Here is a 22,792-nt window from a genome sequence, read left to right on the forward strand (position 1 = left end):
AGTCAATAAGCACGTTTTGTCAGCTTCATTTTTACAATCCATGTACCCCAGGTCTGATTAATTCCACCACCTTCCTCACCCTACTACCTGCATGTCACCATCCTGCACCTCTCCTAGAGCAGAGAGCTCTTCTTGCCCACCCCCTTCCTCGCCCACCTAGGTTTTCTATTTTCTTCTAGTGAACAATAGGATTCTCTTTAAAGTGGAGCCATATGACTTCTCCGTTAGAACCGCCTCCCTGTTGACCTGGGGTAATGGCCAGCTTCTCATGATCTCTAGGTCCTAGGTTACCTCTAGTCTCATCTCCTGGTGCCTATTCCCAACCTTGAAGCTGCTTAGTACCATTATGATTTAGAGCTCATGTATTTGCTGCTGCTTCTACCCAATGCATTCTGTCTGCCAGATGATTGTGTGGCTTGTTTGCTTTGTCTCTTCAACTGTGGCTTCATTAGCAAGCCCTCCTCTGGACTGTCTACTTTAGGTGGAAATGAGCACACAGACCCAGAAGTGTTTGGAGATTGCTGTTTTCTTTAGTGAAGTGCTCCTGATTCATAACAATTGGATTAGGCTTCTAAGAGATAGGAAGTTTCCTTGAACTGACTATTATCATTCTAGAATGAGTTCTAGTTCCATCCTTCAGGTACAGTGTCAAGAATCTAACCTGATAGGTTTAGCAGGTTCTTTGAATCATGAGAAATTAATTTATAACTAGTTTCCTTACAGTTAACACCGACTGTTCCAATACTGTTGTAGGCACTATAGTTTTTATAAACAAAGAAGCTCAGTACCCTGTGGATCTGCTTGTCCTGAAGTGTCAAATGTTTCCTCATCCTAAGCAGGCCCTTTCATTTGTTAAGTCAGTGGAAGGGATTTGCAGCCAGCTCACCCCTATAAACGGGATGTTCTTGCTGACATATCTTAGTGCCTCCCAGCAATAAAGTCATAGGAGTTGATCCCACAGCAGCCAGTGTGGTCTTATATCTGTGCTTCTGCTCTCCTGTGCTCCCTAGGTCCGAAGGAAGAGGATGAGAGGCTTTTGGCTTCCGCACCTGAACAGCCAGCCCTTCTTCCCGAGGTGACCAACCAGGATGCAGTTCCACAGGTGGCCACCCCTCTCCCTGCCTGTGAACCACAGCCAGAGCCAGATGGGAAACAAGAAGTCACAGATTGTGAGATCAATGATCTGGAAGAAGAGGAAGAAGAGGAGGAGGAGGTGGAGGAGGAGGAGGAATTGGAAGAGGAAGAAGAGGAGTTGGAAGAAGATGTGGAGGAAGAATCTAGCATACCCAATGAAAGCTCTGTAAAAGAGCCAGAAATACGATGTGAAGAAAAGCCAGAGGATTTATTAGAAGAACCACAGAGCATTTCAAATGAAACTTCTGAAGACTCTCCAGACATGGCCCCTCTTCCTCACATCCCCAGAACGAAAGAGGAGGCCAACGGTGATGTGTTTGAGACGTTTATGTTTCCATGTCAGCATTGTGAACGAAAATTTGCAACCAAGCAGGGGCTTGAGCGTCACATGCACATCCACATGTCTACAATCAATCATGCTTTCAAGTGCAAGTACTGTGGGAAAGCGTTTGGTACACAGATTAACAGGAGGCGGCATGAACGTCGCCATGAAGCGGGGTTAAAGAGGAGACCCAGCATGACACTACAGCCCTCAGAGGACCTAGATGATGGCAAGGGAGATAATGTCACTTCTAAAGATGAGTCAAGTCCACCTCAACTTGGACAAGATTCTCTGATACTGAACTCAGAAAAAGCTCCCCAGGAAATAGTAAATTCTTCTAGTGTGGAAGAGAACGGCGAAGTTAAAGAACTTCATCCATGCAAATACTGCAAGAAGGTATTTGGAACTCACACCAATATGAGACGACATCAGCGCAGAGTTCATGAACGCCACATGATTCCCAAAGGTGTCCGTCGAAAAGGAGGACTCCTGGAGGAGCCTCACCCACCAGCAGAGCAGGCACCACCTTCCCAGAATGTTTATGTACCAAGCACAGAGCCGGAGGAGGAAGGAGATGCTGATGATGTTTACATCATGGACATTTCAAGCAACATCTCTGAAAACCTAAATTACTATATTGATGGTAAGATTCAAACCAACAACAGCACTAGTAATTGTGATGTGATTGAGATGGAGTCTAATTCTGCTCACTTGTATGGCATAGATTGTCTGCTCGCTCCAGTAGCGGTAGAAATTACTCAAAATATAAAGAGTACCCAGGTCTCTGTAAACGATGAACTTCCTAAAGAGTCTCCCAGTAGCACAAATTGTGAATCAAAGAAACGGAGAACTGCCAGTCCACCTGTGCTCCCCAAAATTAAAACTGAGGCAGATTCTGACTCCACAGCGCCCTCATGTTCCTTAAGTTTGCCTCTGAGCATATCAACAACAGAGGTGGTGTCTTTCCATAAAGAGAAGGGTGTCTATTTGTCTTCAAAGCTCAAGCAGCTCCTTCAGACCCAGGACAAACTGACTCCTCCTGCAGGGATTTCAGCAGCTGAGATCCCTAAGTTGGGTCCCGTGTGTGTATCTGCTCCTGCATCCATGTTACCTGTGCCCTCGAGTCGGTTTAAGAGGCGCACCAGCTCTCCACCCAGTTCTCCACAGCACAGTCCTGCCCTTCGAGACTTTGGTGGGAAACCAAGTGATGGGAAAGCAGCATGGACAGACACAAGTCTGACTTCCAAGAAACCCAAATTAGAAAGTCGTAGTGACTCACCAGCATGGAGCTTGTCTGGGAGAGATGAGAGAGACACTGGAAGCCCTCCTTGCTTTGACGAATACAAACTAACAAAAGAATGGGCAGCCAGTTCTCCTTTCAGCAGTGTGTGCAACCAACAGCCATTGGATTTATCCAGTGGAGTCAAACAGAAGTCAGAGGGTACAAGCAAGACTCCAGTCCCATGGGAATCTGTATTGGATCTCAGTGTGCATAAAAAGCCTTGTGATGCTGAAGGCAAGGAATTCAAAGAGAACCATTCAGCACAACCAGCGTGTGGTGCCGTAAAGAAGAAGAAACCAACCACCTGCATGCTGCAAAAGGTTCTTCTCAATGAATATAATGGTGTTAGCTTACCTGCAGAAACCACACCAGAGGTGACCAGGAGCCCAAGTCCTTGTAAATCCCTAGATACGCAGCCAGATCCTGAACTTGGTCCTGACTCGAGTTGCTCAGCCCCTACTGTTGAGTCCCCACCTGAAGTTGATGGCCCTTCATCACCCTCTCTTCAGACAGCCTCCATATCTTCGAGTCAGCTGCCTCCTCTCTTGATCCCCACAGAGCCTTCTTCCCCGCCCCCCTGCCCTCCTGTGTTAACAGTTGCCACTCCACCACCTCCCCTCCTTCCAAATGTTCCCCTCCCCACTCCCTCTTCTGATGCATCACCTCAGCAGTGTCCCTCTCCATTCTCCAACGCCACTGCCCAGTCTCCCCTTCCAATTCTTTCCCCAACAGTGTCCCCTTCACCCTCTCCCATTCCTCCTGTGGAGCCACTCATGTCTGCTGCTTCCCCTGGTCCTCCAACACTTTCTTCCTCTTCCTCCTCATCCTCTTCCTTCTCTTCCTCTTCATGCTCCTCCACATCCCCCTCACCACCGCCTCTCTCGGCAGTGTCGTCTGTGGTTTCCTCTGGGGACAACCTGGAAGCACTTCTCCCTGCAATAACTTTTAAACAGGAGGAGTCAGAGAGTGAAGGTCTGAAACCCAAGGAAGAGGCACCGCCCACGGGTGGGCCGAGTGTTGTCCATGAAACATTCAGCAAAAGCTTTGTTTGCAATGTCTGTGAATCACCTTTTCTTTCCATTAAAGATCTAACTAAGCATTTATCTGTTCATGCTGAAGAATGGCCCTTCAAATGTGAGTTTTGTGTGCAACTTTTTAAGCTGAAGACTGATCTATCAGAGCATAGGCTTCTGCTTCACGGAGTTGGGAATATCTTCGTGTGTTCTGTATGTAAGAAAGAATTTGCCTTCTTATGCAATTTACAGCAGCACCAACGAGATCTCCACCCAGATGAGGAGTGCACACATCACGAGTTTGAAAGTGGGACCCTGAGACCCCAGAACTTCACAGACCCCAGCAAGGCCTGTGTGGAGCATATGCAGAATTTGCCAGAAGAGCCTTTGGAAACTTCCAGAGAGGAGGAGTTAAATGATTCCTCTGAAGAGCTTTACACAACCATCAAAATAATGGCTTCTGGAATGAAGACGAAAGATCCAGACATTCGACTTGGTCTCAATCAGCACTACCCAAGCTTTAAACCACCTCCATTTCAGTACCACCATCGAAACCCCATGGGGATTGGCGTAACGGCCACAAATTTCACTACCCACAATATTCCACAGACATTCACTACTGCCATTCGCTGCACAAAGTGTGGAAAGGGGGTTGATAATATGCCTGAGCTGCATAAACATATCCTGGCATGTGCATCTGCAAGTGACAAGAAGAGGTACACTCCTAAGAAAAACCCAGTGCCCCTGAAACAAACTGTGCAACCCAAAAACGGAGTGGTGGTTTTAGACAACCCTGGGAAAAATGCCTTCAGACGGATGGGGCAGCCCAAGAGACTGAGCTTCAATGTTGAACTCAGCAAAATGTCTCCAAATAAGCTCAAGCTAAGTGCACTGAAGAAAAAAAACCAGCTGGTACAGAAAGCGATCCTTCAGAAGAACAGATCTGCAAAGCAGAAGACAGACCCGAAGGACACTGCTGAGGTATCCTCGCATATCTGCCCTTACTGTGACAGGGAGTTCACGTACATTGGCAGCCTGAATAAGCATGCTGCTTTCAGCTGTCCTAAAAAACCCCTCTCTCCTTCCAAAAGAAAAGTTTCCCATTCGTCTAAGAAAGGTAGTCACGCATCACCTGCCAGCATTGACAGAAACAACAGCAGCAATCCCCGGAGACGGACCGCAGACACGGAGATTAAGATGCAGAGCACACAGGCACCCTTGGGCAAGACCAGAGCTCGGAGCTCAGGCCCTGCCCAAGCCTCACTGCCCTCCTCATCCTTCAGATCCAGACAGAATGTCAAGTTTGCAGCTTCAGTCAAATCCAAAAAAGCAAGTTCTTCTTCCTTGAGGAACTCCAGTCCTATAAGAATGGCCAAAGTTACTAATGTTGAGGGCAAAAAATCCAAAGCTGTTGCCAAGAGTCATTCTGCTCAGCTCTCAAGCAAATCCTCCCGAAACTTGCACTTGAAAGTGCAGAAGAACAAAGCTGTTCTACAAAGCAAGACTGCTCTGGCCAGTAAGAAAAGAACAGACCGGTTCGTAGTAAAGTCTAGAGAGCGGAGTGGGGGCCCAATCACCAGAAGCCTTCAGCTGGCAGCTGCTGCGGACCTGAGTGAAAGCAGGAGAGAGGACAGCAGTGCCAGGCATGAGCTGAAGGACTTGAGGTAAGCCCAGACTCGGGGAGGTGAGGACCGCCAGGAGAGCTGTAGCCGGCCTGGAGGATGTTTTGTTTCCCCTCCTATAGAATGTTGACGCGAGCCTTTTAGCAAAGTGGCAATTGCATAATTTGTAGTATACCCTTGCTGCTTTGACTGCTGTACAGATGAATAAATACATTTTATTTCAGACTTAGTACTCACAAAGTGGTACATTTCTTTAATTTGTGGATGGAACTTGAACCCATTTCCCCGTGTGAAATGATAAGGTTCTCTGAATTCATATCTTGGGCAGTGGTTTAATGTCACTCATGTTGGTTCCTTAGGGTGAAGTGGGTCACAAGTCCATTAGCAACCACAGTACACTCTTATAATAGTTTGTGACTTAAGCATAGTTGCTAATGTCTAAGACTCTTTATTATTAATGCTTCCATTTGCTAGTGTTTAAAATTTAAATTTGTTCCACATTGCTTAAATAAAATACCATATATCTTAAAAATGCCTTATGTTCCCCCTCCAGCCCTCTGCTTCCAGCCTTAGTATGACCAGCAGTCAAGGTTCTAATGGGCAAGAAGAGTGGACTCGGCACTGAGATTGCAGGGAGGCAGGGCCCTGTGGCCCTGAGGCTCAGTGCCTTCCCCAGTAACATTAGGTTTCACTTCATCTCACTTGACCTTACTGCCTTATTCCATGTTCTCCCCGTATTAGAAATGGTTCTCAGGGACAGACAGGATGATGTGGCCCTAGTTTGAACTGTTACATTGACTTCTCAGGCTGAGTTGCTATACACTTGGAATTCCCAAATAATGTCCCAATGTCTCCAGTCAGTGGCCATCAGAAGACATATGCTTGGACACCTAATATGCGGCCTGTCTTCATTCTGGGCTGTCATGGCTATAATTCTGGGTGTTGGAAGCAGAGAAAATTAGGGACAGCTGTGGAATGACTTGTTTTAGAGACCTAAGCACGCAGTTCCATTGTCACTGTATGACTGATCATATGGTTCTTGGTCCTCGTGTGCCTTGAAGCATAGCAAAACAAAGCTCCAGACAGTGGGTACTAGCAAAGGCTGATTTCAACAATTCACTGTAGGACTGAATGATTGGAATTTTTTGAAGATACTTCAAAACATGCTGAGTGTTAGTTGCTATAGATCTGGTCATCTTTGACCATACTGGTGCATAGGTGGCATTGTGGAGCTGGCTGTGGGGATAGAAAGCACTGTTTTCAGTTGTCTGCACGCTCTTCTTGTTATTGGCCTCTGTTCTTGGGAATTCTGCACAAACGGAAAATAACTGAACCATCATTTTTGTGGGTTACCTTTAAGAACACCTCCAGGTGGTTGATGCTTTAGAATGTCCTGTTCTAGTATTTTCTAAAAGCTTTTCCTCTTTCATACTGGATCCTGTTGAGACTTTCCAGGAGTAGATGTGTGAAAAGGTGAGAGTGAGTATAAAGTTCACTCACGCTCTCGCTGGTATTGTAAAGACTCCTCAAGGCTAAGCTGCCCCCAGATGTATCTGTAGTCCAGGAAACTTTAAACTATTCTGATAGTTAACAGAGTTACATTGCTGAGTTAAAGTTGACTTAAAAGTATCACTTAAAGCAACAGCTAATGAAAACATAGGAGATGCAATAGATGTCCCTGGTGACAGATTTGCAGAATGGGGGCATCATCCAAGGCACTTACCATGGGGCTACAACTTCGTGAATTGTTTTGGACAATTAAAAACCGAATGTCCAATGGGACATGATGGTTGACTGTCTAGACATAAGACTGAGCGTGTATGCAGAGTGTGTTTAGTTATTAGTATCCCATAGCAAATGTAGACAACAGTAGGATTCTTGGCTGCTGGCATATGTACACCAGCTGTCTTCTAACTCAGGGCTCATACAGGCTAGGCTGAGTTCATTCTCAGAAGCTTGTGTTGTATGCTGACAAGGGAGGAACATTTACTGACAGTGGTTCTCTGTTCCAGTGTTTCTCTCAGTTGACTTAAAGGAGACTCCATGATGCAAGCAACTGTTGTTCATGGAGCTCCTGTGGGCAGTGATTTGCTGTCCTCAGCTCTGCATAACTTGCAACTCACTCCTGCCTGCTTGTTAGTTGCAGCAAACCATAATTATTTGAAAGACAGTGTAGGGTTCTTTAGTTTTTCATGGACATGGCTGCCACCAGCCACATGCATAACCAGAACACAGCGTTGAACACAGGAATCCACATATTATCAGTTGACCACTTCCTGAAGCACCAGCTGGTATGCCGTTCTGGGGGTAAAAAGCCATGTACTCCAAATGCTTTTCTCACAACAAAACCACATGTGCACATATGCACCCAAAACCAAAACAAAACAGGTGAGCCTTGCCCGGGGTGTGTAGCACAGTCTGCCTGGGCCCTGCTGCTGCCTTTGGATATGCTTTGAGGACTCCTTTCCAGAATAGTCAGACTTTTACTGTACTCCCCCTGTAATCCAAAGGGCTGCTCTATCTAAACAATGTTTCGTTTTCCATAACACCCCATCCTCCACTACCAATGTCCAGAAGTTCGAAAGCTAGAAAAGAAGCAACTTTGGGATAGATACCAAGTGCTGAGTTAACAAAGTATCCCTCTCCCCTGACAGCCTCACCCACTGTGGGTAGGAAACAGCCCTACATCTTGGGAGCCAGCGTGGTGTTTCTAAAACTATTAGAGTCATGTATGTGTTTCTGTCTTGGCAACATTTGTCTTAGAGTCACTTCACCTTTTTCTTTAACATGCTCAGTTCATATAAGGTTGTCTTAATGTGCTCATTTATCTTCAGTTTTCTTATTTTCTAGGAACTTCCCGTAGAAAAACCCCCACCCCCACAAAACAAACCTTAACTGACTATATTACATGCTCAACTTAGGATAAGCACTACGGCAAAGGATTCGAACTCTACCCAGCTTGCAAGACCAGTTTAAGCTGACTCGAAAGCTGTACAACAGCAGGCTTCTTTCCCTGGTTAGGGTTAGACATCCATCTCTTTGGTGTGCTCACATGTGTACTGGGCTCTCGGGGGATTGAGATCCAAAGAGAAGGGTGCCGTAAGATGGGCTAGTTGGACTGGCTCCTTCCTCGTCACCGGATTGGCAGCACAGCTCTGAGTCTGGCAGAGAACAGATAAGGGAGTGATCAAACTGAACCTTGCAAAGCAAGTGCTCTTGTTTCATCTGTGGTCCTCATAGTTTCAGGGATAACAGATCGGGTGCACTCACCTCAAAATGCTTGCTTACACACCGGCCCCTTGATGCCTTTCTTTCGTGTGTTTTACACAGAGAGGCATTTAGCCGATCTCTACCCTTGCCCTTTTTTTAAAAAAAAAAAATCACAAGCAGATTGCTAGCACAATGCAGAGGAAACCAGATTGGCTATGGACTCCTTTTTATGCCTCTGCTAGTGTCCTGTTTATCTCTCCTCTCACTGCCTGGCATCAGTTTAGAACTGTTAGATTTGAGATGCTATGTAGCAGTGTGTTAGTATGGAAAGCATCCAGGCCTGTATAGCTGTCTGTGTCAGCACACCAGGCCTTACACTTCAGTCTCAGTAGATTGAAAGCAAGGTTGGCCTCTTCCTTCCGAAGTGGATCACTACCACTTCTCCATGAGTCCTGATGCCCCCAGATTCATGACTGAGTTGGTGGAAAATGGCTACGTTTTATTCATGCTGTGTTTTGTACTTAACCTTAAAAGTAATCTACCTCTTAAAATTTGTAGTTTAATACTTGTTTGAATTTGTGCCACTTTAACCTTTCACTATCATTCCCATTTTGTTACATTTCTGTTAAGGAGACTTCATGTTGAAATACTGTATAAAACATTTGTAGCCGTTTAAAAATAAAATATTTAAAATTATTTAAATTGTTTTGGGTGCTTCAATTGTATTAATGTAATTTACATCTTATATTTTTGTTCACATTGTTAATCTGGACAGTGTCTGCTGTACTGAAGTTTGCTGTTAGTTATTTTATTGCTTCTTGTTGCAGAGTACCATAAAGACTATTCTAATGGAAACATTAAATTTACTATTTGACCTACAAAAGGGATTGTTCATTGATTTTTAACCAATGTAGCCTTGACAGAGTTTATTACAGACATACAAGAGTGATGTTTGCTATTTTGCCCTCTTAGAATGGATACATCCTCTGCTTGTTAGATGGCTAAGAAAGATTTTTTTTCCATGTTATTTAAAACACCTGATAACTAGGGGGAAATTGGATGATGCATTCTATATCATTGTAACCAATAAACACGTTGTAAACACTTGTGAAAGGACTGTATTTTGTCCATAAGGGGGAGCAGACTACTTGGACCTTGTTTGGTGTGTATCTGTGTAGTCAGCCATTGCCTGGGACCTCTCCCCACCCGTGTCTTTGCGGCATCAGCTGAGTTCTGTTAATTGCAGTTGCTTCCTTTCAGAGGGTAGACACGTAGCTGGATCAAGATTGTGAGAACAGTTCAAAGGACTGAGGGTGCTACCTGAGATTTCAACTGCATCTGTGCTGTCTGCTTTTTAATTTTCAGATTGACTTTTATAGTTTTCCCAGGCATGAATGAAAGAAGCTTGTGTTTCTTCCAGGGGCTTTAACATAAGTATAGGGGGCATTTCCAGTAGCCAGACACTCTGTCACTTTGTATCCTAGAGCCCACTGTCAGACCTTCCTCTAGGGAGAGGACCGCAGGCCTGACAACCTGTCTACCTACCCGGCAGGCTCTAACAAACCCAGGGAGAAGGAGGGGAGCGTGCCCTTCAGCAGTTGTTCTTGTAAACGCTGTACACCAGAGCACACAGATGTACCGCAGTGCCCTGCCAGGAAGCCAGATCTTGAAGGCACCCTGAGAAGCAGCATCTCTCCCTCCCTGTCCATTTAGCTTACATTCATCGGACCCTGTCCTTTCCTAGTGTTTGGTGACTTAGCCTTGGGGGAGTGCTGTTTCCTGGATTTTAGTTTTCACTGTGCAGAAAGCAAGGAGTGGACTGTTGCTGACCTGCATGCTGCCCTACCCGCACTAGTAAAGAACAGCGGGGTATGTGCTCTGATCTCCATGATGTCCCTGGCTCTGACAGGTGCTGGAACCTTGGGTACTATTGCCAAATGGAAGCGTTCCCAAGAAGCCATGCCATCCATGTCTATCTGATAAAGCAGGAGCTGTTCCGTTCCAGTCCCACTTACCCTCTGTGTAGTCTGCATAAAGACTGAAACAGCTTTTAAACATTAAAAAGCTAAATGACCAGAGCTTTCTGTCCCTTTGACTGTCTAGAGGCACCTCACGTCATTTCTGGTGGTAAATCTAGTGCTGGCTGTCGTGAGCTGGATTGTAGCAAGTTCTTCCTGGCAAGAGTTTCTAGAGTTAGCTTGGTTTTGCGTCTTTAGAATGTGCCAGGCCCTGGTCTAGGTGTGTCACTGTATGTTAGCAACCAGAATGAACAGAAATTCTGACACTGGGAAGATGTGGTGCTGTGGCATCATTGATCCCAACATTCGAAAGGCAGAGACTAGAGAGGACTACTTGGCCAGCCAAGGCTATATAGTGAGACCCTATCCCAAAAAGCAGAGCAAAAATTTGCGACCTCTGTGAGTCTTTCCCTGGCGATCTTCCCTGTGGTGTCATACTTCCTATTTGGAGTGTTATGTCATAGTCCCCAAAGCTGATTGATGAGAAAGGAGCAACCAGCTTGCTGCTGAGTGCTGATGACTGGGGAGTGGAAATGTTCACACTTAGATCTAAATGCTAATGACGTCCAAGCTCACTTTGGATGTGTTGCGTGCAGTCGGGTAGTGAGGTTTGCTCACTTTGACTAGATTGGTGTCTATAGGAGACTTTATGCAGAACACAGTAAATGGAGAGGATTATGTGAATACACAGGCCACATTGCAGGTGCCCTAAGGACCTGACTGATGACTGAGGAGAACAGTCTTGCCTGTTGGCTTTCCAGTTCTGGCAGGACCCCCCCCCCCCCCCCACACACACACCCGCCCCAGCTTTTCTTCCCTGATGCTAGACTGGAAGAGCGAGCCCTCATCAGCGTAGACCATGAGGTCCTGGATTGCTGGACAGTTTCTACTTTAAACGTTCTGGCTAATTTCAGCCCACAAACAAACGTTTGAGTGTGTAGCTTCATCCCTTTAGGGTCTGTGGATTTAAACCACATGCAGGATATGACCATCCTGTAGGATACACACCAGAAGACACTGAGCCCTAAGCTCTGGACTTAAAGCACTGGTGGCACAGGACTGGGTGTGTGGAGCCTCCTCAGACTGAGGACCCTTTTAAGCCACTCTGTGCCTTGAGCCTTCCTGCCGCAGACCTTGTTGCATACCAGGACCTTCTGGAGTTGGTCCTAACCACGCCCACTCAGCAGGGGCAGTGAGCTTAGCATACAGAGGGGAATCTCACATGAACCTTCAGTGTACAGTGCTATGAAATACCAAATAGTAGAAAGGTCCAGGTTGAGGGTAAAGATGACATCTGTGTTTAAAATTATAAATAAAAAGCACACAGTGTCCTACAGGAAGAAAATTCTAGGACAGAACTTGGGGTTTGTGAGTGGGTGTGGTTAGGAAGGCAGGAACTGCTGCACGCCGTAGCCTTGAGGTTGTGCCTCAGGCCTCCGCCTCACAGCTGCTGCTCATCACTTACCTTCACATTCCCCTTTTCCCCTTGAGGATCTCAGGAGCCATCCTGGTACCTTCTCCACTAGACTTGGGCGTTAGTAAACATAGACCACGATAGGGCCGAAGGCCTGCCCTGGCTGGCAGTTCTAGTTCTGCCCCCTTCTCCCTCATCCTGCTGCTCCTTTCAGAGGAGGCAGTCAGAGCTATCCTCTGCTTCAATGGTTGACTGGAGAGCAGGAACCGAGTTCATGTATGTAAAAACAAGTCTGTTACACCATGCCCTTTGCGTTTGACAGCTACCTGTCTGCCTGTCTTGTCTATTGGTTTTTCAGGATAGTTATTCTTAGGTCAGGCGCAGGACTGCCAGCAGACCATGGCCTGCTGTGTATTAACCCCCAAGACGGCTGGTCTAGACCCGTCCCACCTCAGCAAACTGTCTGACATGCACAGTCAGATCTTCCTGTGGTATTGTTTTAAAGATTATTTCAAGAATGTCTTGTGTGTGAGAGTTTTGCCTGTGTTGATGCATATTACAGGGGTGCATGCGTGTGGGGTGCTCCTCCAGCAGTGGTGGGCTGTCGTGCTAACTGAACCAGCACCCCTCCTCTCCATTTTAATAGAGTGCTAGGGCCTTAAGGGTCTCTATGAGCTTCATTTACTTCTGATTAAGCCTGAGGACTAGAGATGGGGGTAAGCTCACGTGACTGCATTAAATTACTTAATGCAATTCCAAAAATCAGATTTAATTTTGAGCCATGAGGGTCTTGGAAATACTTGTGTAATATTGTGCGCACTGTGGTTTCTGCCTCACTTGTGCTGGCTGGATGTCATTTTCAAGCCTCTGATGTAGAGGAAATCCAGGCAGATGTTACAAGAAGCCTAGACATCTTATGGAAGACTTTAGTGTTCAGCTACCAAACCAAAGCAGAGAGCCAGCCAAAGAAGCAGCTTCTTCAGGGGTCCTGTGATAGGGTCTCGGTGAGATGTTGGATGGATGGAACAAGACTGATGTCATTTGGGTAGCCACAGAGTCTGGGACTGTGACATGCAAGTTTATATTATGAGCGGGAATCTATCAGTGTTTAGACAGACATTTACTGTGTATTTTTGGAGTTGTACTTTAATAATCTATTGAGTCTTAGCATCGATATAAATGTAAATTTTAAATAGGACTCACTTCATAGCATCCTAGACTTTGAGGCACATGTGGTTAGCAACAAGAGTGTATGTCGGCTTCCATATGCAGTGCTTAGGGACAGTTTCCATGGAAAGCAGATTGACTAGGTTGTGGGGATGCATTTAAGTATTCCTTATTGGGATGATGTTCTCTAAGCCTCGTTGCTTTAGTTTCTGTTGTTGTAGCATCCTCTTCTCACTCTCTGTCATCAGGCCCAGCCCTCGCCAGCCCAGCTAGGCTGCAGGAGCGTTTTCAGATGGCTTCTGTTTCCATGTGATGACTGGATGTCCTCCCCCTAGCTCCTGCTAATCAGAAAAGATCAGTGTAGGCCATCAGATGTCCGGCTGTATTCTGTATCTTGCTGTGGAGCCAGAGAGCATTCCTGTGACCAGGACTTAAAGATGACCACTGGGGTATGCCAGTCCTGTTGAGTTGTATGACAACTCTTCTGGGTACCTCATAGTGGGACCTCACTCTGAGCTCTCGTGGGACCTGAGGGAAGCAGAGTTCTCATTACAGGTAACCCAGATGGAAAGATGACAGTATTTGAATCCTGTCCCACGTTGGTGTAAGGGGACTTCACAGCTTGCAGTTTGATCTCCAAGCTGTTGTGCTGGGCTGCAGTGCGGAGCCACCTGGTTGTTTTGTATTAAATTCACTTCATTTATATAGCTGTGCCTGATACGGCTTGATACCCATGTCACTGTCCAGAACTTGTTTCTGATTCGGTGGAGTTGGAGGAGCCAGCTGAATTACTATGCTTCCCTTGGTTCTGTCAGTAATGAGCATTTGCTGGCCAAGTCTGGGTTGCCTGCTCTGTGGAGTGAGGCCTCCACCCATGAACTGTGAATGTTAATGAAGGTGACACAGACTTCTAGGAAGGCAACTTGGTGACTGTTAACACCCACCAAGGTAACATAACTGTCAGGCAACATTTCAGGAACTGACTCCCTGTGAAATGGGTGGGATGCCCTTGAGCAATCTTCCATAGTGATGGTCACTGAGGGACTCTGTGAGGGGGGAAGCTGCTGAAGGTCTTTAACGTGGTTTGTCCTCAGTGGCGTTAGGTTTGAACCCAAGCGTGGTGGTTGGAGTAACTGTTGTACCGAATGACATCCGGAGCTATGGCTGACACCTGCTTAGGTGAGGGTAGTATTTTGCTGAGTATGACCAGTCTCGTTAATTTCTGACTGTGTGCCAGGGCCCCGAGGAGTTTATGTAAAGTTCTAAGTATACTGAACCGTCACCCTGGGACTTTGAATTGGCTTCCCGAGTGAGTCCCTTCTATCCTAAAAGGATATCTATTTCTCTTCATGTACTTTCCTCCCAGCTTTCACTCTGCATTCTGCTTTGACCCTCTCTTTTGGGATAGAGAATTGTTCAGGCTCTTTTACAGATATTTCCTCATCGTCTTTATAGCCCACTGGTGACTGGTAAGTCAGGGGCAGCTTCAAAGTCCAGGACTCTCCTAAAGTAAGTCAGAGCCGAGGTAGAACTTAGAATTCCCTGGCTCGTCTGTCTGTCCTTTGCATTTTCCTGAGGAGGAAATAGGAACTTGAATCATTCCTTGGGCTGGCTTGTGCAGCACCCCCCCTTGCCATGCCTCCCCAGCCCAAGCTCCTATAAAGACTCAATACTTGTGGGATAGCCGGGCGATGGTGGCGCACGCCTTTAATCCCAGCACTCGGGAGGCAGAGGCAGGCGGATCTCTGTGAGTTCGAGACCAGCCTGGTCTACAGAGCTAGTTCCAGGACAGGCTCCAAAGCCACAGAGAAACCCTGTCTCGAAAAACCAAAAAAAAAAAAAAAAAAAAAAATACTTGTGGGATAATGGAAGAAAAAGAAGTGGTTAGGGCTGGTTATAGCATGAACTACTCCACTTCCCAAAGATCTCCTGATGAAACTACCGAGGTTTTGGGTTAAAACGTGACTCTTGGAGCTGTTGGAATGATCAGTGAGAGGCCGTGGGTACTTCCCAGAGCGATGTGGTGACAAACCTGGCCGAAGGGTTAATGCCTCACTCAGTGTGCAGTTCCCGAGGGTAAGGGTTTGTGGTGTGAGCTGGGAGGAAGGCTCAGCACAAAGACCTGAGCTCAATTCGTAGACCCTGCAGGGAAACGGACACAGGTGCAGGACTGAGTGGCCATTCAGTCTAACCTAAGACACAGGTGGATTCCATAGGACTTAGTGGCCGTTCTTTCTAACCTAACTGACAAGCTCCAGACCAATGAGAATTAACTAAGGATGCCACTCAAATCTGTCCTCTGGCTTTCACGTGCACCCATGTGTGTTCCCTACGCGTGTACATGCATACAAACCGGAACAGCTGATCAGACTGTGCTGGCAGAACGGCGTAGCACTGTTTGTTAATTCAGAGGCACCAGTAAGTTTGGCTTCTTCCTTCACAGTCCACAGTGGTACATAGCACAGAACCTGAATTTTTGTTGTTTTTTTTTTTTTTAATTTTTAAAACAGTATTTTACATACCAATCCCAGCTCCCTCTCCCTCCTGTCTTCCTGCTCTCCCCATCTTCTTCCCACCCCACCCCCTACCCCCATCCACTCCTCAGAGAGGCGTCAAAGAAATGTCACATCACTTGAGGTAGGGCCAAGCCGCCGCCCCCTCCTGGACTGGCAGCTGAGGCTGAGGAGTCTGCATAAGATTGAACTAGGCCCTCTGAATGTAGGTGACAGTTGTGTGGCTTAGGCAATTTGTGGGACCACTAGCAGCGGAACCAGTATTTATTCCTAGTGCATGAACTTGCTCTTTTCAGACCTGAATTCTAACAGGCAAGTTTTGACCTCAGGCAAGCCTCAGGAGTTAAGCTACCCACATGGGCTTGCAGTTTTCTGCTGTGTCCTCCCAACACTGGGATCATCGCCTACCTTAGTCCTGACGCTTAGCATCATGGGCTTCCTTTCCAGCGCTGGCACCCAGAATGCATTGCAGGGGATCCCACTCCTCCTGTGTCTTCCGATTTTCACCCAGAATAAGGAAGGACCTTCTGGTCGACTTCCAATGCTGTACACACTTGACTGGGCTGTGTTTGGACATGTTTCCAAAGCCTGAATCCACAGTCCAGTGATGTCCCCATCACACCTGCGAGTCAGAGCTGCTATAATAAGGCAGCTGACAGGATCAAAGCGTGGTGCCGCCGATGAATGAAACAGGTCTCCTCAGTCACTGGATGTCACGTGTCCCCTGTTGCCTAAGGAGTTGAAGCATAGGTGCTGGGACAGTAGGAATGCTCCCAGAAAATAGGACCCTTTGCTATGACACTAGCTGTGGACAGAACGACGCAGTTGGGACTCATTTGCCTGTGGTGTCACCCCAGCGCTCTGCAATCCACGGTTATAGTTGGATGCTTCTGTAAATCCTGAGCCCCAGTGTTTGCTTCCCAGGAGTCATTAATGAAAGTAGCATTGTTCACGAGTACAGGTGCAAGGTGGCTGCTTGCTTATGTCCCAGCACTCGGGAGGCAGAGGGGTTTTCTGGCCAGCTAGCCAAGACTCCTTAGTGAGTTCAGGCCAAGGAGAGATCCCGTTTTAAAAAAAATCAAGGTAGATAGCACCAGAGAAAGGGCACCTAAGGCTGCATGCACGCTCTCAGGTGCGAATGAGTGCGCGCGTGCGCGCGCGCACACACACACACACACACACACACACACACAATTAAACCCTATGTTCTTCCTCTTGAGGCCCCGAGTAGATTGATCTCCTTAGAGAAGAACTTCTCATGTGTGTAGTGTTTGATCTTTGCTCACGGCTACATCCCATAGTGCCAGTGAGTTAGTTGGCAGATAAATGGGGGAAACAATGAGCTGTCTGCCATCCTTAGGACTATACTGCTTCAGTCCTTGTTCTTTGGGCCAGGTGCTCACCTTCTCCTAAATACTGGCACACCCATCTCACAGTTCTTGGTGAATATTAAACTCCAGGGAACAAGTCCCCCTGCATGCCTTTAGCAAGCGCGCATCAGGGAGGACACATGCGGGGCCGGGGTGTGTCATTCTATACCTACTTCCACCTAGCTGCAAACTGTTGGCTCTCCAAGTTGAGTAGCATCTAACTGGGCCAGGTCGTCTGTCCCCAGCCAGGAGGAGACTTTCTGGAAGGTCTCCTCCACCCAGTGAGCTGGTGGAGCAGCCCAGGGTGGGACCGATGACCTGAGGCCACATCATCTCCAGTGTGTGGAGCAGGTTAAACTGTTGAGGTTGGCGCCAGACTGGGTGAGGGCTTCGGGGAAAGGCACAGAAGCCGAAGGCGGGACCTGGCCCCCGTCCCATAGTTTCCTTGCTGTTTGGCAGCTCCTTTCCCATTGACTAATGCCCATGCAATCACATGGTAAGCGTGCCTTTGCAATGACGGTGCCAGCCCTGTGGCTGGGACACTGCCAGCCAGGGATATGGGGCTTCTCCATGGAGGCGGGAGTAGAAAGTCCTGCATGAGCTACTCAGCTCTGTAAGATCCGCCTTGGGCTTGTTCTTGGGATGAACCATCTTCAACACTGGCATCTGATGCCAAGTTCTGGAGTCCCGGAGCCAGCACCGATGCCACACAAAGCTCATGAGAACCTTTGTACCAACAGCAGCAAATCCTGTGAAGGGTTGGGCCTTGCTTTGTCCCTGGTGCTGACCTCATCTTAAACATCGTTGGCTAAGCTCATCTCTAAAAGACAGGTGCTAACGATATCTCGCATATCCAAAGGGCTGTCACCAACAAGTGTTTCCATGTGATGTCTAGGGAAGAGGAACACCACACCGAAGAACACTTCATCTCCACCACTGTGAGGCCTGCATCAGGGGTACATATAGGCTTAGGAGAACATGGTTCTGGTTCAAATCTTGGTTGCTTCCCTGTAAGCTTTGACAGCCGGTGCCTTCACTAAGTGGAACCTCTTCTACCCCCCACCCCCACCCCATAAAACAAGATCATGGCAGCCCGGCCTTGCAGGACAGGGGATTGAAGGAACTCCTGCAAGGGACCTAAAATAGCACCCTCCCCCGCCCCCAGTGTGTAGGTCATGGATGTTCTTCCACCACCACCCCTGCTTGAAATACTCATTTTGTAGGTGAGTGTCCTGTGGCTCAGAGAGAGCGAGAGAGGTAGCGTTTGGAGGCCCTCAGAGGCAGAGCTAGGCCTGAGTGTGGGCATAGTTCTTGCAGTTCCCGATCTCTGGACTCCCAGCCCAATAGGCTTTATGTGAATGGGAGGGGCCTACAATGCCAACTGACTGACATTCCTGGAAGTGACTAATGGCTCCTTTGTCCAGTCTGCAGGGGATGTCCGCTTAGTCTCAGGCCTGTCTTCCCTTGCCTCCCTGAGACTATCCTGTACTGGTTTCCCAGTGAACTGTGCCACGCCAGGTATAGAGTTGGGTAAGACCTCTGAAGTGAGGCCCAATGTAGTCTGCATAAGAGGTGAGAGCCAGGGGAAAGCCAGGCAGAAACCCAGCAGATGCCCTCATGCTCCCACCCAAGTCCCCACCCTGCTCCCATGACCTAGTCTGGGCCTACATGTGCTTCCCCCTAGTCCTCTCTTGAAGTCACTGGCCGGCATTTATCTCCGCCAGCTGTGGAATCCCTGTTCCCAAGGTTAACACTGGCCTCTGAGAGATAGCACGTGGTGGGTTTGGGGCTTGGTGTTGTGACACCGTAATGGTGGTCACCGTTAACTGCCTGTCCCCAAGACAGTTTATTCCTTGACCCAGCTCACTCCTGCTGTTCCTACATCCCATGGCACCCTTGGCCCCTGGACCTTTCCTCCTCCATCTCTAGGTGCTGACAAGTTCGAGATGCATGTTCTCATCTGGGTCCTGGATCAGCCAGCCACATACCTGACACACTCTGGTGCCTGGTCAGCATTTCCAGTTGAATATGCTCCCAGCTGTCCCGGCTGTGCCTGGAGTCCCCTCCCCATGCAGCAGGATGCACACATCCCACTCTGGAGCTAAGCTAGACTGCATGCCTCTTCATATCCGGGTCCAACCCTGGCATTGCCAGAGGCCATGTCTCCCTCTGCCATGACCTCAGCGTGTCCAAATCTGCCGCTTCTCACAGCTCAGCCTCCAGCAGTCCGAAAAGGCCATATCTCCATCTCTTCTGCCTGGGTGGCATCAGGTCCCTCGAAACTGGTCTCCCCAGTTCTGTCCCTGGAAACCTACAGTTGTCATGGCACGGACAAGTAAGCTCTCATTTTCCTGGGGCCTACAAGATCCTCCTCTCTGCTCCCCTTTACCTGCCTGTGTTTTAGACACACCTTACTTCAGGTGCACTTGCCGTTTCCCCCTGTAAGGACCAAGTGTCTCCGAGATCCCTGTGTGGCAGCTCACACACAGCTACATCTGAAGCCTTCCTCTTTTACTCTGCGGCCCTCTCCCGCCCTCCACCATCCCTAGGACTCCCCCCTTGGCTTCTTTTCTGTCCACAGTGATCACTTGATCACTAAGTTCTTGGGAGTCTTGTGTGTTCGTTTGCTTTGCGCGTTATGTATAGCGCACATGAGCCCAGGGAGCCAGGCTGTGACACCCTATGCTTCCAGGCCTCCTGCTGTGCTGGACAGTGGTCTTTGTGTACACCACCAGATCTGGACACTGAAGGTGCTGAAGATGCTGTTCTTTTGCTATGCCACTCAGCAATGTTTATAGTTGACATTCGCTCAGTGATTTGGTGTCTTTTGCCCATTTTAAGGTTTCTTTTTTAATGATTTATTGATGGAATTGCCTATCTTCTACTTATTTATTTGGGATGGGGTCTCATGTGACTGAAGGTAGCCTTGAACTCCTGTAGCTTAGGATGACCTTGACCCTCTCTGGGCGTCTTGCCTCCCCAGCAGAGTGCTGAGATGACAGCCCTGTACCAGCGCATCGGGTTTTAGGTGGTGCTGGACTCGAACCCATGGCTCCCAGCAAGCTAAGCAAGCACTCTACCGACTGGGCCACACCCCTGTTGGAGTTTTATTTTATTTCTGTAGTTTTTGCTTTTGCTGTAGCTTTCCTTCACCTTGGTTTCAGCTTTCCCTTGTGTCTGAGAAAGCACCAGAGAGGAGAAGGTTGGGTTCTGTGACCTCACCTCTTCCCTAGCTCCCAAGGCTCAGTGTTGCTTGAGCACCAGGACAACCAACCGCTGGGGCTCTGTCACCTCATTGGAGGCACCCTGGACAAACAAGCAGACTGAGTCCCTCAGGGCTCATGTGGTGCTGTCAGCCCGAGACTTGTCCTTGCTCCTGGCTACTCCTGTGTGTTCCAGCGTCACCTCTCACCGTCTTTGCCCCACCTCTGACCTCACTTCCGCTGCTCCTGTGCAGTCCATCTTACCTGGATGTCTTTCACACGGATTCCTGGGCGCTGAGAAGGAACCTGGTCCTTTGGGAGCCTGAGGCCTGAGCCCTAGCACCCAATTCCCTTGGACACGGAACTGGTCCTTTTTAGGTCCCAGGATGTCTGTAGAGCAGCAGCCCGGATGCTTGGGAGGTTATTTGCATCTATTAGTGGCGCAAGGGGTAGGTGCCCTGAAGAGGTGTCATAACCTGTGTGCCCTTTGGGGGAAAGATCACAGCAGAGCAGGCTGGAGGGAAGGCAGGCTGGAGGGAAGGCAGGCTGGAGGGAAGGCATCGTGGCCACGGAAAGCCCTGAGAGGAAGCATTGCAGGAGACCCAGGGAAAGGTGGTCTGTGGTGGTGACAGAGGGAGGACAGTGAACCCCTGACAGCAGCAGAAGAGGGGACAGGAAGACTCCATGGATCTGCCTCTCAGGATGTCAAGAGAGTACTGGTCACCAAGAAAGAGAGACGAGGGGTGTGTCACAAGTAGAGGTCAGGGCCTGACTTTAAGGAGATTCTCAAATGTTCAGGCAATGCCTCCTCTGCATGGAAATGGTGCCTGATCCTGAGACTCAGGCTACATCCAGGTGTGGTCTGGGCCTGGACACTGGGGTCATCTCTAGGAGGATGTGGATGAGGTCACCTGGGGAGGATGACGAGGTCAGAGGTGACAGGCGTGGAGTCAGAGCTAAGTTCAGACTTCAGCTTCCCAAGCTTACCCCCGAGTAAATTTTGGTAGCTTCCTACAGCTGGACTCAAGACTCATAAGATCCATAGCGACCGGACCAACTCGCTACAGTGTCGTTCCAGAGACACCGTGGGCATTCAACCTCTCAGGACCAAGGCGTCTATCCTGTAGACAACTCTTACCCAGTCCTCATGGGAGACACCGGAGACGTCGAGGTGGTTACCGTTGTTCACCGCAGTCAGGGAATGCAAGGCCTGGGCCCTGCCACCCCAAGAAAGCCCCTGTCCTTGTGTCTTGTGTCCATTTTTTCATCTATAAGATGAATATAGAGTCATTTGCTTTTCCTAACTCCTAGGAGAGAAGGAATATGGGGTTCATAGGGGCCATATGAATGTGGCTGAAATTGTCTTCCCTTTAGGCCAGATGTACTTGGGGGTAATGACAGAGAGGGCCCTTCCTGTGGGCTGCTGAGAAACACCAGGGTGAATGAATGCCCAGGACTGGGGAGAAAGTGCGCCCCCTTGTGGAAATGGCTGTGGTTGCCGCTGCCTGGGAGGAGAGAGAGGTGGGGCCTGCAGAATTTCAGAGTCTAGGGGCTGGTTTTAAATGTTTGATAGATATATAAGAAAGAGTGACAACAGAGGTGCCAAAGAGGAGCTGTCAAGGCTTCTTCTCAGAGGGAAGCTGAGCATGCAATGAGATATTAAGAGAAATAAAACATTCAGAGTTCTTATTCTAGCCAGGCTGTTAAGCTGACTATGTTACACAGGCTGACCCCAAACTCATGTGGTTTTCCTGCTCCCATGTGTGGGGTTGCAAGCATGAGCCACCAGGCCTGGCTCATTTGGTCTCTTAAGTCACACTTTACTACAGACGTATGTACAGAAACAAGCAGAGTGTGTATTGGGCTCAGCACTGTCTGTTCTCGGCGCCCAACATGCATGGGGTGTCTTAGAGCAAATCCCTTGTGGCTAGGGATGCTACTGTATTAGTCTTTGGCTGCATAGCTCTCGGCTTCCCTGGGCTTTGTGGGATGTTTCATAACATCCTGAGCATTGCCCAGTATATGCAGACTGCAGCGCCCCCTCCCGTTATGACAACCCCAAAATCTCCAGACATTTCCCAAAGCCAGACCCTGGCTAAAGAATACTGACTCTCACCCCCCTATTTGCCAGCTCCGGGGTGAACCCTGCTCTCACCTCCTGCGCCCCCCAGGTACTGCCAGCTTCAAGCAGGAGTAGTAGAGAAGCGCTGGCCCTGCCCACTTCCGCCGTCTGTACCTCATCAATCTCCCCAGTCCCTGCTCACACTGTGTTCTGTGCCCACAGAGACAGTTGACGATCCGCAGGCTCCCTGTGCCTCCGTTTTCCCTTCTGTGACGTTGAGATAGTAAGGGTCTGACTCAGCATGCTTGGTCTACATGAAATGCCCAGTACCGCCCAGGCACGAAGCGAGCACCCTATAGCCATCCGTTCACTTTGAGACAGTTTCACCATATGCTATATATAAGTCAGGCTAGCCCTAATCTCACCAGCCTCCTGCCTCAGCCTCCTGGGTTGCTGGAGTTA

At 48.4% G+C, this 22,792-nt stretch overlaps 1 protein-coding gene across 7 annotated transcripts in view; it reads left to right on the forward strand.

Moving 5' to 3' along the window:
- Window positions 1–22,792, forward strand: part of Prdm2 (PR/SET domain 2) — a 105,728-nt gene that overhangs the window by 77,335 nt on the left and 5,601 nt on the right. For all 7 annotated transcript variants that reach the window (XM_041651272.1, XM_041651274.1, XM_041651275.1 and 4 more), the window contains one exon: window positions 1,011–5,415. In XM_041651272.1, coding sequence (XP_041507206.1) covers window positions 1,011–5,415 — 4,405 coding nt within the window. The remainder of the gene's footprint in view (window positions 1–1,010; window positions 5,416–22,792) is intronic.

Source organism: Microtus oregoni, unplaced genomic scaffold (assembly GCF_018167655.1).
Source record: "Microtus oregoni isolate MIOR12 unplaced genomic scaffold, Mior012 000005F_ref0000423, whole genome shotgun sequence".
In the NCBI taxonomy this organism is placed as follows: Eukaryota; Metazoa; Chordata; class Mammalia; order Rodentia; family Cricetidae; genus Microtus; species Microtus oregoni.